This window comes from Pseudorca crassidens, chromosome 3 (genome assembly GCF_039906515.1).
Source record: "Pseudorca crassidens isolate mPseCra1 chromosome 3, mPseCra1.hap1, whole genome shotgun sequence".
NCBI lineage: Eukaryota > Metazoa > Chordata > Mammalia > Artiodactyla > Delphinidae > Pseudorca > Pseudorca crassidens.
This window is the reverse complement of record NC_090298.1, coordinates 27,023,093-27,038,518: the sequence shown is the minus strand read 5'-3', so window position 1 is coordinate 27,038,518 and position 15,426 is coordinate 27,023,093. Positions and strand designations below refer to the sequence as shown.

At 46.1% G+C, this 15,426-nt stretch overlaps 1 protein-coding gene and 1 long non-coding RNA gene across 3 annotated transcripts in view; one reads left to right on the top strand and one right to left on the bottom strand.

Annotated features, from left to right (window-relative positions):
- Nucleotides 1-15,426, bottom strand: part of LOC137221185 (uncharacterized) — a 386,417-nt gene that overhangs the window by 359,699 nt on the left and 11,292 nt on the right. The gene's annotated exons all lie outside the window — the stretch shown is intronic.
- The window catches only part of MTMR12 (myotubularin related protein 12), a 65,830-nt gene continuing 57,687 nt past the window's right edge, over nucleotides 7,284-15,426 (top strand). Inside the window, exon 1 of one of the 2 annotated variants that reach the window (XM_067730469.1) lies at nucleotides 7,284-7,485. In XM_067730469.1, coding sequence (XP_067586570.1) covers nucleotides 7,318-7,485 — 168 coding nt within the window. In that variant the 5' untranslated portion in view covers nucleotides 7,284-7,317. The remainder of the gene's footprint in view (nucleotides 7,486-15,426) is intronic. The other variant, XM_067730470.1, reaches the window with a different exon arrangement.

Sequence of the window (15,426 nt, the reverse complement as noted above, 5' to 3'; positions counted from 1 at the left end):
GGTCATGCATCTAGTAACTGGGGGAGGCAGGACTTAAACCCAGGCAGTCTGACTCCAGAATATTTGCTTTTTTAAAAAAAATTAATTTTATTGGAGTAGAGTTGATTTACATTGTTGTGTTAATTTCTACTGTACAGCAAAGTGATTCAGTTATGCATATATATATACATTCTTTTTCATCAGAATATTTGCTTTTAACCACTCAACTTTACAGCTTCTACCTAGAGAACTTTCTCATTCTTTCTTACAGATGCATAGTGTCCCATTCTATGGCTGTACCATAATTTATTCAACCTAACTCTACTGATGAACATTTAGGATTTTCCCCAATCTTCTGCTGCTACAAAAATTGCTGCAGTGAGTAAGCTTGGATAGATGGCATTTCACATGTGTGACTCTTCACGATACATTTTTAGAAGTGAAATTCCTAACACAATTTTTGATGGCTATTGCACAATGCCCTCCTTCTTGCCCAGGAGTTATAGAGGAGACCATCCCTGCTTTCAAGAACTTCCAGTCTTATTGGGAGAGGCTGGGAGACAAGTCACGACAGACCATCAGTAAACCTTTATTTAATGAATAAATGAGGATTAAAGACCTAAATGTAAGGCCAGACACTATAAAACTCTTAGAGGAAAACATAGGCAGAACACTCTATGACATAAATCACAGCAAGATCCTTTTTTTTTTTTTTTTTTTTTGCGGTACGCGGGCCTCTCACTGCTGTGGCTTCTCCCGTTGTGTAGCACAGGCTCCAGACGCGCAGGCCCAGTGGCCACCGCTCACGGGCGCAGCCGCTCCACAGCATGTGGGATCTCCCCGAACCTGTGTCCCCTGCATCAGCAGGCGGACTCCCAACCACTGCGCCACCAGGGAAGCCCCAGCAAGATCCTTTTTGACCCACCTCCTAGAGAAATGGAAATAAAAGCATAAATAAACAAATGGGACCTAATGAAACTTAAAAGCTTTTGCACAGCAAAGGAAACCAAAAACAAGATGAAAAGACGACCCTCAGAATGGGAGAAAATATTTGCAAATGAAGTAACTGACAAAGGCTTAATCTCCAAAATATACAAGCAGCTCATGCAGCTCAATATCAAAAAAACAAACAACCCAAAAAATGGGCAGAAGACCTAAATAGACATTTCTCCAAAGAAGATATACAGATTGCCAACAAACACATGAAAGAATGCTCAACATCACTAATCATTAGAGAAATGCAAATCAAAACTACAATGAGGTATCACCTCACACCAGTCAGAATGGCCATCATCAAAAAATCTACGGGCTTCCCTTGTGGCGCAGTGGTTGCGAATCTGCCTGCTAATGCAGGGGACACGGGTTCAAGCCCTGGTCTGGGAGGATCCCACATGCCGCAGAGCAACTAGGCCCGTGAGCCACAACTACTGAGCCTGCGCGTCTGGAGCCTGTGCTCTGCAACAAGAGAGGCCGTGATTGTGAGAGGCCTGCGCACCGCGATGAAGAGTGGCCCCCACTTGCCACAACTAGAGAAAGCCCTCGCACAGAAACAAAGACACAACACAGCAAAAGTAAATAAATTAATTAAAGTCTTAAAAAAAAATTAAAAGAAAATCTACAAACAATAAATGCTGGAGAGGGTGTGGAGAAAAGGGAAACCTCTTGTACTGTTCGTGGGAATGTAAATTGATACAGCCACTATGGAGAACAGTATGGAGGTTCCTTAAAAAACTAAAAATAGAACTACCATACGACCCAGTAATCTCACTACTGGGCATATATCTTGAGAAAACCATAATTCAAAAAGAGTCATGTACCACAGTGTTCATTGCAGCTCTATTTACAATAGCCAGGACATGGAACCAACCTAAGTGTCCATCGACAGATGAATGGATAAAGAAGATGTGGCACATATATACAATGGAATATTACTCAGCCATAAAGAGAAATGAAACTGAGTTATTTGTAGTGAGGTGGATGGACCTAGAGTCTGTCATACAAAGTGAAGTAAGTCAGAAAGAGAAAAACAAATACTGTATGCTAACAGATATATACGGAATCTAAAAAAAAAAAAAAAAAGATTCTGAAGAACCTCGGGGCAGGACAGGAATAAAGACGCAGACCTACTAGAGCATGAACTTGAGGACACAGGGAGGGGGAAGGGCAAGCTGGGACAAAGTGAGAGAGTGGCATGGACATATATACACTACCAAATGTAAAATAGATAGCTAGTGGGAAGCAGCCGCGTAGCACAGGGAGATCAGATCGGTACTTTGTGACCACCTAGAGGGGTGGGATAGGGAGGGTGGGAGGGAGACGCAACAGGGAGGAGATATGGGGATATATGTATACGTATAGCTGATTCACTTTGTTATAAAGCAGAAACTAACACACCATTGTAAAGCAATTATAACTCCAAAAAAGATGTTAAAAAAATAATAATAAATAAATGAATCAGACTGTTAACTTGTGTATTTGTTACCAACCCAGGTTCTTGGACTCTTTAAGCAATAGAAGTTGATACGAGGCCAGACGAGAGAGCGAGAGCAAGTGGCACGTCCTCTTGCTTGCTCCCTGAGTGCGGGGCGAGCTGGCCTGTAGACGGGGTGAGGGTAGCGATGGGTGGGTGGGTAGCCAGAGGGGTAGCGTGGGTGGTCTGCCCACCCCGTTGGTGGTGGTGTGTGTAGAGTACATGCGCAGAGCCCTGCTTTTGCTCTGCCACCTCAGAAGTGGCAGTTGGGTTTTGGCCTTTTTGTATGTTGTTCAAAATATGCCCCAACTGCCCATGCCTGTAGTTGTTTTTAGTCCCTTAATGTTTCTTTGTATTCAGATCCACGAGGAGATGCTTGTCCAGGTGCAAGCACTGCAGTAAAGGGTCCCAGGGCCCAGCCTGTCTCATTTTGAAGAAGACAGAATACAGTTCATAGAGTAGGCTCATCAGGCCCCCTACCATGTGGCCAGTTTAGGCTGTGTGTTTGTGAAAGAAAAAAAATCACCAGGAAGCCCTTGTTCACAATCACTGGGTCTCCCCAGCAGGCCCTCATTTTATTGCACCACAAAGTAGAGAACGATGCAAATGCTTCTTAATCCAGATCTATTCCTCACCATCTTCAGGGGAGGGTTGGAAGACGCATGGATGCAGCAAGAGGTTAAGGAATTTTCTATTTTCAGTGAAAGAAGAAGGCAAGCCTTCGCCATTTGCTAAAATTGGAATTTGGCAAGCAGCCATTAAATAACACTTGCATTTTAGTCCTCGACTTTTATTTATTTATTCACTCATTCATTCATTTTTATTTTTTAAAAAATCAAGTCTGGGACTTCCCTGGTGGTCCAGTGGTAAAGAATTGGCCTTCCAATGCAGGCGACATGGGTTCGATCCCTGGTCAGGGCACTAAGATCCCATATGCCATGGGGCAACTGAGCCCACGTGCCTCAACTAGAGAGACTGCGTGCCGCAAGCTACAGAGCCAACGTGCTCTGGAGCCTGTGCACCACAACTAGAGAAGAGAAAACCTGCGCACCACAACTAGAGAGAAGCCCGTGTGCTGCAACGAAAGATCCCGTGTGCCTCAATGAAGATCCCACGTGCCGCAACTAAGACCCAATGCAGCCAAACAAACAAACAAATAAATCTTCAAAAAAAAAATCAGATCTTAGTTTGTATCCAAGCGATTTTAAAAGTGCAGGCTCTAACCCGGATGCTAGAGTTTGAATTCTTGCTTCCCCTTCTTACTAATCAATTGCTGGCCAGGCTGCTTTTCAGCAAATACCCTTTCACTCAGGTGCAAATATTTATTGAATCCCTACTATGTTCCTGGTACCTATCAGATAAAGATGAATAACACACACACGTAGGCTGCTTCAAGTGACTCCCAGGAGAAGGAAATGCAAATATCCAGGCTTAACTACCTACCGGAGGAAGAATGTTCCCCCCTTGTGGGAGTACACACTTGGCTTCAGTTTGTGGGAAGCAACGGCACTGTCTTTGGTCTGGCACTCATTTCTTTGTGAGCTGAGATTTGTTCCTATTTATAATTCTCCAAGAGAGCTCAGGGCAGCATTAGGAGAAAGGAGTGACCTTAAACTAATATGTGTAAATTAAAATATTTGAAGGTCTAGGGGCCACCATCTGTGGTTATTAATAGATGGAGAATTATTTGACCTCAGCATGACAGGGATTTTTCAGTCAGTTGGGAGGGACTCTCCCAAGGAGATTTGATCCACACCCTAAAGATCAAGTGAAAAATATGCTGATAGCTGGAGAACCTTAAGAGCGAGATGGAAACGGATGTTAGCTTATTCTCTGTCCTCACCCGCTTCCTGCTCCTTAAAGAAAGTGCGGGTTTTCATCAGTGAGCAGAAAACGCCCTCGCCCCCGGAAGCAGCAGCCACCCTCCATCTTCTTCTTTTTTTTTTTTTTTTTTTTTTTTGCGGTACGCGGGCCTCTCACCGTTGTGGCCTCTCCCGTTGCGGAGCACAGGTTCCGGACGCACAGGCTCAGCGGCCATGGCTCACGGGCCCAGCCGCTCCGCGGCATGTGGGATCTTTCCGGACCGGGGCACGAACCCGTGTCCCCTGCATCGGCAGGCGGACTCTCAACCACTGCGCCACCAGGGAAGCCCCACCCTCCATCTCTAACACCGTTCCTCACTTGCTGGCTGTGATTTCTGAAACTGTATGGACGCAGTGGCTGCATCAAGTTTCCAGAGTCGTCACGTTGCAGAGCCATTGGATGCTGAAGAGCAGGATAAAGTCATTATTACACCGCAGGATGATTTCAGGAAAATTTGATGTGGTGGATTAAAAATAAAAGCCATTATCTCTAGTCCAAGGATTGGGCCAGAGGTTAAAAACAAAAACAAACAAGGACACAAACAAAACCCCTTTGTTTAACAAGGTGCCGCAGAGCATCATCAGAAGTCACTTTTCTTCTCCTTCTACAGTCCTGGAAAGGGGGTAAATTATGTCTTCCTTGGTGGGATTGTACTGTCAGCCAGCACCTGTTTAGTTCTTGCTGCCTACCAGGCATCGCCTGGATTACCTCGTTTAATCTTCATAATAGTCCTCAGCCACATTGACATAGTTATTATTGTTGTTATTATCATCCCAGACAGAATCACAGGCACAGAGGGATGAAGTAACTTGCCCAAGAACACAAATAATAAAGGGCATAGTTATGGAGCTGCCAACCTAGGGCAGGGATGCCTGCTTACCCCACCCAGAGACATGGGAAGGGGTTGGGGGGCTGTGCCTGACCCTGATCATCTCCTTGTCCGTGTCCAGGCACCCGTGGGCGGGAGGGGTGGATGGCGATGGCAGAACCCAAGACCTCCCGCTCACTACTCCCCCTCTGATGATGAGGCCAGGTTGCTGCCCCGACAGAGGTAAGCAGGAGACTTAGGTTTGGCTGGGGAGGGCCAGGGTGCCAGGACAGGGTGGGCACCCAAGAGGACTGTGCAGGAGCTGAGGCTTCAAGACCCCTGGGCTTGTTCCATCGTACCATCACACCTCACTTAAAAAACACAAATTTGAAGATAAAATGATTCAGAATTTGAAGGCCGCGACCGCAGAGCATTAAGCCCCAAGCCCTTCTAGCTGCGGGCCTGTGTGACTGCACTAGTTGCATGTCCAGGAAGCAAGCCCTGGCCACAGGCACCCACGCCAACATACTGACTATGGTCAGTGCAAGATCATGGAAAACTGAAAAGTCAGAATGTAAAGATTTGTTCAGACTGTAAAAATCTGCCCTGCCGTTTCACTTTGAAAAGTAAAAACTGCTGTGAAATATAAAGTGCTACTATTAGTCCCCACAAATAACTTCATTCCGGACACCTCCCTAAGGAGCGTCTTTCTTCATGAAGCCTGACTTAGCCTTCCTAAATAGAATTGACCGCTCTTTTATCGTGCTCCTTCCTAATTTGTGTAATTATAATGATGTTCGGATCTTGGGCTTAGGAATCAGACACACCTGGGCTGGAATCCCAGCTCTGTCAGTGACCTGTTGCGAGACCAGGGCAAATTACTTGCTTCTGCTCTTCTTGAGGACTGGGATAGTGCAACTCTGGTAGCTCCAGCCATGCTGTACTGGATAGGCTGAAGGATGGCAATCAGGTTGAAATGAGACCACAGGACTTGTCCTGACCTATGTTTTCAAAAGTAAGCACATTCGGGGATATGGGGACATGTGTATGCATATGGCTGATTCGCTTTGTTGTGCAACAGAAACTAACACGGTATTGTGAAGCAATTATACTCCAATAAAGATCTATTAAAATAAATATATGAAAGCTTGAGAGATGAAAAAAAAGTAACCACATTCGTTTTCACTCAGATTTTATGTTTATTTGGCCTGGCTTTGGTGCGCGGGAGGGGGGAGGGGGCGGTCATGGAGATGAAGAGGGTAAAGGGCATTAGCCATTGACGAGACTAATGCTTACCAGGGTCTGACACGGAGAAAGTTAACTGCAAATATTTATTATTAGTTTTTTCCACTAGACTGAGTTTCTTGAGAGCTGAAACTGTTTTATTCATCTGTGTCTAACATAATGCTTCGTACCAAATGTCGAATTTAAATGAATTTTCTTTGCAATCTTCACTAAAAATGAGGGTTTTATCGATAACTTGGGAGGGTGAATAAAAGAAATCTCTTAAGGCCTTTTGATATTCTGTTAGAAACGGAAAGATTAAAAACAAAAAAGTTTCAGAAAATGAGGTCGACAAGGCCTTTTATGATCATTCAAACCCATTCCTAAGTGCCTAGCACTTGGTTTGTCTCATTTTTGTCTGCACTTAAAACAGTAAGCCCGAACATCATTGATGTGGGTTTGAAACTCACTCATTCAATCGGTGAGATTCGATACACTACACTTTCGGAAGTTTTATTCCAAAACGTCAAGGAAAAAGACGAGAACGACGGCAGTGAACCAATGCTCACAACTTAGTGACTGCAGGATCACTTGGCGGCGGCGACATTTTTGCTATCCAATCGCCGGGGAGTCCGGAGAGAACGCTCTCTGGATTGGTCAGAAGAAACATCTGTCCAGGTTCATTCAAGAAGGGACTTGACGTGGGGCTCGGCCGGCAGAGGCTTCTGGCCAATCAGAGAACGCATGGGGGCGGGCTTTGCCGCAAACGGTGGAATGGAGCCTATCTCGGAAGGCTAGTAGCCGCCAGGCAGACCGGCCTGTCGCCAGCGGAGGAGGCGTGGCCTCCGGCCGCGGGTTCCCGACTGCTTGGGCCTGCGCGTGGAGTGGGTGGGGCCCGCGTGCCTGGGCGGGGCGAGCGGTGTCAGCGGCGGAGCCGGATGCGGGCGGTGCCGCGGCCGCCGCTGCCCTGGGGATGGGCGGAGCCCCGGCCGCCAGTGCTGGTGGCCGCTGCGAGCGGCCGCCTCTTATCCCGCGCGTCGCTGCTTCCCAGGGCGGCGGTATGCTGGGGAAAGGTGTAGTCGGCGGTGGCGGCGGCACCAAGGCGCCCAAGCCCTCCTTCGTGTCGTACGTACGCCCCGAGGTAAGGGGGCGCCGCGCGGGCGGGGCGTCTTACTGGAGCGGCAGGGGCGAGGGGCGCCTGCAGCCCCTTACCCGTCGCAGGAAGAGCCGCGGGCGCTTCCTGCCCGGGTGCCGGAGGGAAGCCGAGCGGAGTGAGGCCCCCAGGGGCGCGCTGGGCTTCCCGGCGGGCCCGGCTGAGGATCCCCGACGCGGGCAGGCAGGTGCTCGAGTGCAGGGCCCGGCTTGCTGGCGACCAGGTGAAGGGGCCCGAGCCGGGAAGGTACTGCGGCCCGGCACGCTCCTGGCTACAGTGGAGGGGAGCTGGGTTTGGGGCACCGAGAGAGGGGAAGAGCAGGGACGTCTGGACCCCCTTGGGGACCTGCCCAGAGCCTGCAGTCCGGGCGGGTCTGCCCTGCCCTTGGAATTTCTCAGTGAGTCTGTAGAGCTTGCTTATCTCAGCTGCTTGCTTCTAAGAGTGCTATTTGATGCCGCTGGCGGGATACCGTGCACTGCCTCTCGCTTCCCGTCAGCACTGCAGGGAGAAAGTGTGGGTCGGTCCCGGCCTCAGTCAGCCTCTACCTCTTCCTTGTAAATTCCCCTCTGTCGCTTTTTCCCCCTTTTATTTCACCCCCTCACCATCACCCTTTCGACTCCCCGGCTGCTTTCCTCCTGGAGTTTTACTGTCAAGTTCATTCATTCATTCAGAAAATATTTTTTGAGCTCCTACTCAGTGCCAGGCACTGTTCTAAAACTGCTTGGGGGTATACATCAATGAACAAAACAAAGATCCCCGTTCTCCCGGAGCTTATCTGAGGGAGAGAGGGGTAAACAATGAATAAAATAGGTATAAGTAAATTATATGGTATCTTAGAAGTTGAAAGCATCATGGGAAAAGAAAAGACCTCCTTCTCCTTGCGCAGTGGCATTTGAGCAAAGCTTTGAAGGATGCTTGGGATCTGAGGGAAGAGTCTGGAGTGTTGGAGGGCCATCACGGAAACCAGCCCTGCAGAATCCAGGGGAGGAGGGGGAGAGTCCTAGGAGAGGAGGTGAGAGAGGTTACAACCTGTAGGCCTTGCTGAGAGCTTCTTGAGCTATAGCTCCCAATCCAAATGCCTAATTAGATGCATTTTCATTTTGGATTTCTGAAGGTTTTTTCCTGCTCCTCTCTCAGCACTTTAAACAGCAATGTGCAGAAGCATCAGCAAACTCTTCGGCTGTCTTCACACCTCTGTAGAGCAAAGGCAGGTGGGCTGTGGGTGAGAGGGCTTGATCAAGGACCGCTTCTCTAAGACCACCTGTGGCCTGAAGCCTTTGCATATATATCTTTAAATTCAAATGTGTGTCTTTTTTTCCAGTGGCGAGTACTCTTGAAATGGGTCTTATTTTTAGTCCTGATTTTTAAATAAAAACCACTTCCTCTGTAAGTGCTTGATAAGGAGTCAGGGTCATCTTGCATATTCAGCAGGCTCTCCTGTAGTATGGAGGGTAAGAAATGTGGTCAGTTTCTCTTTGTGTCTTTTTTGATGGAGACCTGGTTGAAACACAACTGATCTTTTAACCTTTCCTCTTTAGGGAGACTAAACTACAAGTGGAAGGTCTTCTGAAATGTGGCCAGAGTTCAAGAATGTTCAAATTTTTTATCCACCAAGAGCACATGTTGTAATTAGACATGTTTACCCTCTTTGCCCACAGCTCCTGATATGTTTCCTTTGAGGGATAATTAGGGAAGGGGAGTGGTTCAGCCCCAAAATAAGCCTGAAGTGGTCACATTTTTCAGATCCGTATAGTTGGCAGTTTTGTTTTCTTGCAAGAAAATAGTGCTGTGTAGACACTATGCTTCTTTGTTGAAATCTGTCTCAAAAAATATTTTGTGACAGGATAAGGCTCTGACCTAAATCATGGATGGTTTTTAGAAGATAAGGGATTAAGATAGATCAGCATCTAGATTTAGAAGATAAGGGAGTAAGGAGACAATTTGCTGTTCAGTACAGTATAGCTTTTGCTAGCTATTACGTTATGGGAGATGCATGTGAGCAGCTTCAAGGTATAGCCTATGTGCCTCTGAGAGCACTGGGTCTGGTAACCTTCTCTTGACTCGGGAGGAGGAATCCTTCAGAACACTTTTCTGAAGACTGTCATTCTGCTGTTTCTATTCCTTTCCCTCACACTGCCCTCATCTTTACTGCTTGTCACGTGTGTTTTCCTATCACTGTCTTCTTTGTATGCTCTTTGTTTTTGTTAGCTGGGAAGTCGCGATTTCTCACACACCTTTTTGCTGGTAGATCACTAAGCTTCCAGAACACCCTTCACGCCTTCACGGTGCATAGTGCCTTATGATACCTGTGCCTGGTGATGAACGTGTTCTAGGCTGATCAGATCTTAGAAGATTTATCAACAGCTGCATTCTGTATGCCGAAGAGGCTATCAAGAGCCAGCACTTTCTATTAAAAACAAGGCTTAACTGGATAAAGTATTTGAAGATGATGCTTATAGACATGATGGCTTATTTCTTTTGTTTTGTGATCAGAAAGGATTGGCATTGGACAGCCTAAAGTGAGGGGTGGGAGTTAACTTCACCTGTTAAAACTGGATCTCTGCCGCAGTAACTTGGCTCTTCTGTCATTGATTCTCCTAAATCAGTGAATGTGAAAGTTAAAATCCTGAACTGTAATTTAGGATCTTTGGTCATGTTTTGTGAACTCTGCCCAGAGGGTTGCAGATCAGTAAATTGCGTAAATGGGAAGCTGATGGTTCTGGAGGCTGAGGTGAACAGGAGGGAGAGAGCTGGGCCTATCTTGGTGGTACCCGATGGCTGGTACTTAAAAACATCTCAACACCTCCACCCCAGCTTAGCCTTAGACACAAGGTGCCTCTGTGCAGGGGAACCCTGGATGCTGAGCTCTGCTTCAGGGAGGTGTTTGGTTATAGTTTGGGTGCCAGATCCACTTTTCTTATTAAATAAAACACCTGTTTGAATTATTATTATTTCAGAAGTCGAAGTGGTCATTGTAGAAAAATAGGACAATATAGATAAGCAAACAAATTTTTTACAGAAAAATTATAAGCTTATTGACGACTTGGAATGTATCCTGTCAGATACGTGTGTAGATGTATGCATATGTTTTTTACCAAAACGGGACTAATATTGCTGATCACATTATTTTGTAATCTGCCCATTTCACCAGAAATGTATATTGTAAATGTCTTTCTATGCCCATTGTTAACCTATAACTTCATTTTAATTAGACCCCTTTTCCTCAACAGTGTGATGGGGAGATGTTAGGTAGCGCGAAGAGCCCAAGAAAATATTGTGGTTTTTTTTTTTTATAAATGTATTTATTTGTTTGTTTGTTTATTTTGGCTGTGTTGGGTCTTTGTTGCTGTGCACAGGCTTTCTCTAGTTGCAGCGAGCGGGGGCTGCTCTTCGTTGCGGTGTGCAGGCTTCTCATTGCGGTGGCCTCGTTCGTTGCGGAGCATGGGCTCTAGGCGTGCGGGCCTCAGCAGTTGTGGCGTGTGGACTCAGTAGTTGTGGCTCGCAGGCCCTAGAGCGCAGGCTCAGTAGTTGTGGTGCACAGGCCCAGTTGCTCTGTGGCATGTGGGATCTTCCCGGACTGGGGCTCGAACCCATGTCCCCTGCATTGGCAGGCGGACTCCTAACCACTGCGCCACCAGGGAAACCCCAGTAGTGTGGTTTTTAAATGGTTTTCTAGTTAGTCACCTTCTCTGCTGCCGAATGACAATTCTGATTCTTTAAGACTGTCAGTTTTCTGCTCAGTTACCTGGAAATTGTAAGCACGGGTTTGGTAATTCATAGTGGTTAGAAATGCTTAGTGTCTGTACCTGGCAGCTTGTAAATAAAGGACCCTTAGGTGATCCTAAGAGAAAGTTCTGATTTAATAAGAGCCGGTTCCATTGTGATAAGGGAGCCAAATAAAAGCCTCAGGGTACTTGTGTGTTGTTCTCAGAAACTAAGACCAGGAAAAATTCAGCTTTTAGAGTTTGCTGTACTTCTGCCCGTGTTTGTGTGGTATTCCAAATATGGTTAAGATGTACTTTCTAGTTGAGTTTAGGTCAGTGCTTGACTTGAATGCACTAATAATAGTTATTAATTACTTAGTTGTGGATTTTCAGACTTGGAAGAGAATTTAAAGATGATCCACTCCACCCCTGAACTCTTCCTCTGTTATGTCGATGTGAATGAGGCCCAGCGGGGTTAATTGCCCTGCCCGGGGTACAGTGTTATTGTAGAACACAGTTAAGAGCTGTCTCTGGAGGCCAGCAGTGCCTGTGGCTAGGCCAGACCCACAGCAGTTCAGGAAAGGTTTTATATAGATGTGGGAGAAAAGGCAAGAAGAGACATGAAGATTGAGAAGGGTCCAAAAAACCCAGATTTAAGAGCCGGTTTTTTTTCCTTCTTATTGATCCCTCAGGGAAAAGAATGCATTCGATTGCCTCTTCTTCATTTAAGGCCATTTCTTTTGGTGGGGAGAAGTGAACCCATGATCCTGAATTCTTCCCAGAGATAGAACTGCAGGTATATATCAAAATAAACAAGCCAAGAATTCACTGGTATTCATTAGGCACTTCTGTGTCCCAGAAACTGCTTATCTCATTTCATCTTCATCTGTCTTATGTGGCAGATACTACCATTACCTCTCTTTTTTGTGTCTAGATGTGGAAAGTGAGACCCAGAGAGGTTAAGCACCTTACTCAGGGTCACAGCTGGCGAAGGTTGCTGCCAGAATGTAAACCAGGGCCTTCTGACTCCAGGGCCATGCTCTTATCCCTCTATTTGTGAGTGCAGGGATATCATTAGTGAAACATGCTTGTAGGCATGCCTGGTGTTTGCACGCTGGAGTGCTTTCTCATTCGCGTTCTCTAGCAGAGGTTTCTTTCTTGGCTTTTTTAGGTTCTCCACCAGGGGATTGTGAGCAGATATGGGGCTCGCTGGCGATACGGTTAATTTGTTCAACAGATATTTATTCAGCACCTACTAGTACCAGGCACTATTCTAAGATGTTGGGGATCCAAAACAGATGAAATGATTGAGATGATTTTTTGGTGGAACCCTCTGGTATTGGACCGCTAATTTTGATGACTTTGATGGATCGATGACGAGAGGAGATTGGCTTAGCCTAAAACAGACCTCCTTCCTCAGTCCTAGCCGTAAAAAATACCTTTTAAAGCAAAATCTAGACCCATTACTTTAAGACTGTATAACTTTTTCTCCATTCCAAACTAATTTTTTAATGGCAGAATTTTCTCCTTCAGCTTAGAGGTCATCCATAGTGATTTAACAGGCCATTAAAGGACATTCAAAGTTCTTCCTAAAATGACCACTTTCTTAGCTGTGGCTTGAGCCTGACGATCTGTCCAAATCTTCCGCTTTTTCTCTCCTGCATGTGCTTCCTGCGGCATCTCCCTGGGTCCCATCCAACACCACACAGCTTCTGCAGATAGAGCACCAAAGATGTCATGAGGCTATTGTCAAGCAACACTTCCTGCAGCCCATCAAGCAGCTGCCACACAGACAGCCCCCGTCTTAGCCAGCCTCTCTCTGCGCCCTGCTTCCGTCTCTGAAGCTAAAACCAGCACTGCTGTCAAAATCTTAGGCTGTGGGGAACGCATGCTTAGAAATTTAAAGTTCTAGATCCTTCTCTGAACATCCTCAACAGAATGTTTGATATCCTTTGACTGCTTCCACGTGAAGCCATTCTATGTCACAGCGTGCTTTAGAGAGAACTCAATTTTAGGGGGTCAGAAAATTTTTTTATCACTATAAAAGATGTATACCTTATTTTTATGATAAAGACAATGTTGCAGACTTTGGAAGTTAGAAAAATAAAACTACCCGTAATTGTGCTACCCTAACCAAAGCAGATATTTCCATTTTTTAGTTGTCTAGGCTTTGTGTCTTATATGGTTGCACTCATAATATGTGTAAAAATTGATAGCCTGCCCTGCGGTGGTTGTGTTTGAAGGTGGTACCGCTGATTCGCGTCAGCAGAGCAGAAACTTCGAGTCGTTTTTCCAGCAGGAAGCCTCCCTCAGTTTCTCATCAAGTTAAGCTTGTGACTTCTTATGTGCTTTATTTGGAGAACAGTGGGTTTGCAGTTTAATGAATCACTTACAATAAACTTCTTGAGGTAGATTAGGAGGTAGGATTGAACTGGAATAATTCGGCTAACCTCGAATATTCTGCTGCTTTGGAAGGCAGAAGAGAGGAGGTGGAAATGGGAGAGGGACTCCAGGAGGGAGCGAAGCTGCCTGAGAACCGGAAGGGCTGCAGGGCTTCCCCCTTTCCTTAATCCCCTCTGCATACCTGGGGTGTCACCCTCCAAGGAGAGCAAGCACTTGTCTTTGCTCTCCCTAGCTAGCTGTGTGTGAGGCCAGTCCTTTAAGCCTTGGTCATATTTCTACCCGAACAGTGGGAATAATAATACCCATCTTATCTGATAGGTGTATGTGAACATTTATGAGTCTGCACTGTGACTGTGCACAGAGCCCTCAGCGGAGTGCTTGGCGCCTGGGTAGCCTTCAGGAGATGTGGGCTTTCATTGTTACTGTTACTCAGGAGCCATCTGGATGGTTTCAGAAAGTACTTAATCGTCAATCTTAGAATACAGGATCTTTCCCAGCTAAGGTATTAATGACAGTGGAATATTTAGTTGTTGCGGTTGTTGCCATGGTATCATGCCGGGAAAGTTCACGGTGGTAGCTCTTCCTTAGAGTATTTTTCACTATCTCCGAAAGTTTCTTTTCTTCTTCTCTTTGTTCTTTTATACATTTGAGAATGATTTGATTATGTTTTAAATTCCAAACCTAATGAGAACATTTAGCAGTTGACTTTTTTCATTGTTAACATTTGGCCTTTGACATTTTGCTAGATTCTTTCTGTGGACTTATTTTTTTCTCTTCTCTCATTTCTGAGCCTCTCTATCATAGGCCAGACTTTGTCCATCACATCTGGTCAATGACTTACTTAAGATACGAGTAAATAAAATCAAATTACCTCTGGGAGTAATAATTCTCTTTACCTACATCAAAGGCAGTTGCCAGACTGTGCTGTTTTGATTACATATGTAAACGCTTTTCCCTCCTGTGCCCCTTCGTCATTCCTTGTAGACCTGGCTGGTGGGCAGCCTTTCAGAGGTGGCATCTAAACCGTCACTTGTTTGCTTTGGGGGGAGAGAATGGCTTCAGCCACGAGAAAAGCAGGGCCTGTGTATGAAAGCGCTGGCCACAGTGGTGAAATATTTTGAAGTCTACCTTTCCCTTGTGACAGATTGCCAACCCCTGTTTTAGGCAGTGGTCCTGAGCTGCCGGGGTTTTTTTCCTTTTGTTTTTGCTGAGAGAGTTTTTTAAGATTTCTGAGAATACATTTGAAGGGAATGATCCCAGTTTTTTAGATGAAAAATCTCACTGTGTTCCTACCTTTTCTCCGTATATAAAATTGAATTCGTGTTTTGCTTTAATTCCTTGAGACCCACTTCCCAGTGTGACTTCACCTCTCCGAGCCTCCCTTTCCTCACCTGTGACGCTGGATGCCCAGCTTCCCGGCAGGCTTATTTTGAGCATGAGAAGAAATACCATGTACACCCAGCTTGGGATGTGATACGTGGCAGATACTCAACAACTGCTAGGTGCTTTTATTATTATTAACAAGAACTTGAATCAGAAGAATTACTGAGTGTGTCACTACCATTTGCTAAGCACCGTGTTAGAATTAGGCGTGAAAAATAAAATCGGCAGTCTGTGCACTCCGGAGGCTGACATTCTGCTGGAGAGATGGCAGGTCGACAGATGGCCGTGACGTGCAGAGGTAGGTGCTGCCTGTTGCTGAGCGGGAGCACACGACGCTCTCGGGCACGGAGGAGGGCCCACTGCTGCCTCTCCGCAGCATCTGGCCTCATTGGAAGGTTGCGTGGGACTTGGAAAGGGCAGCGTTGACGTGGGCTCTGCT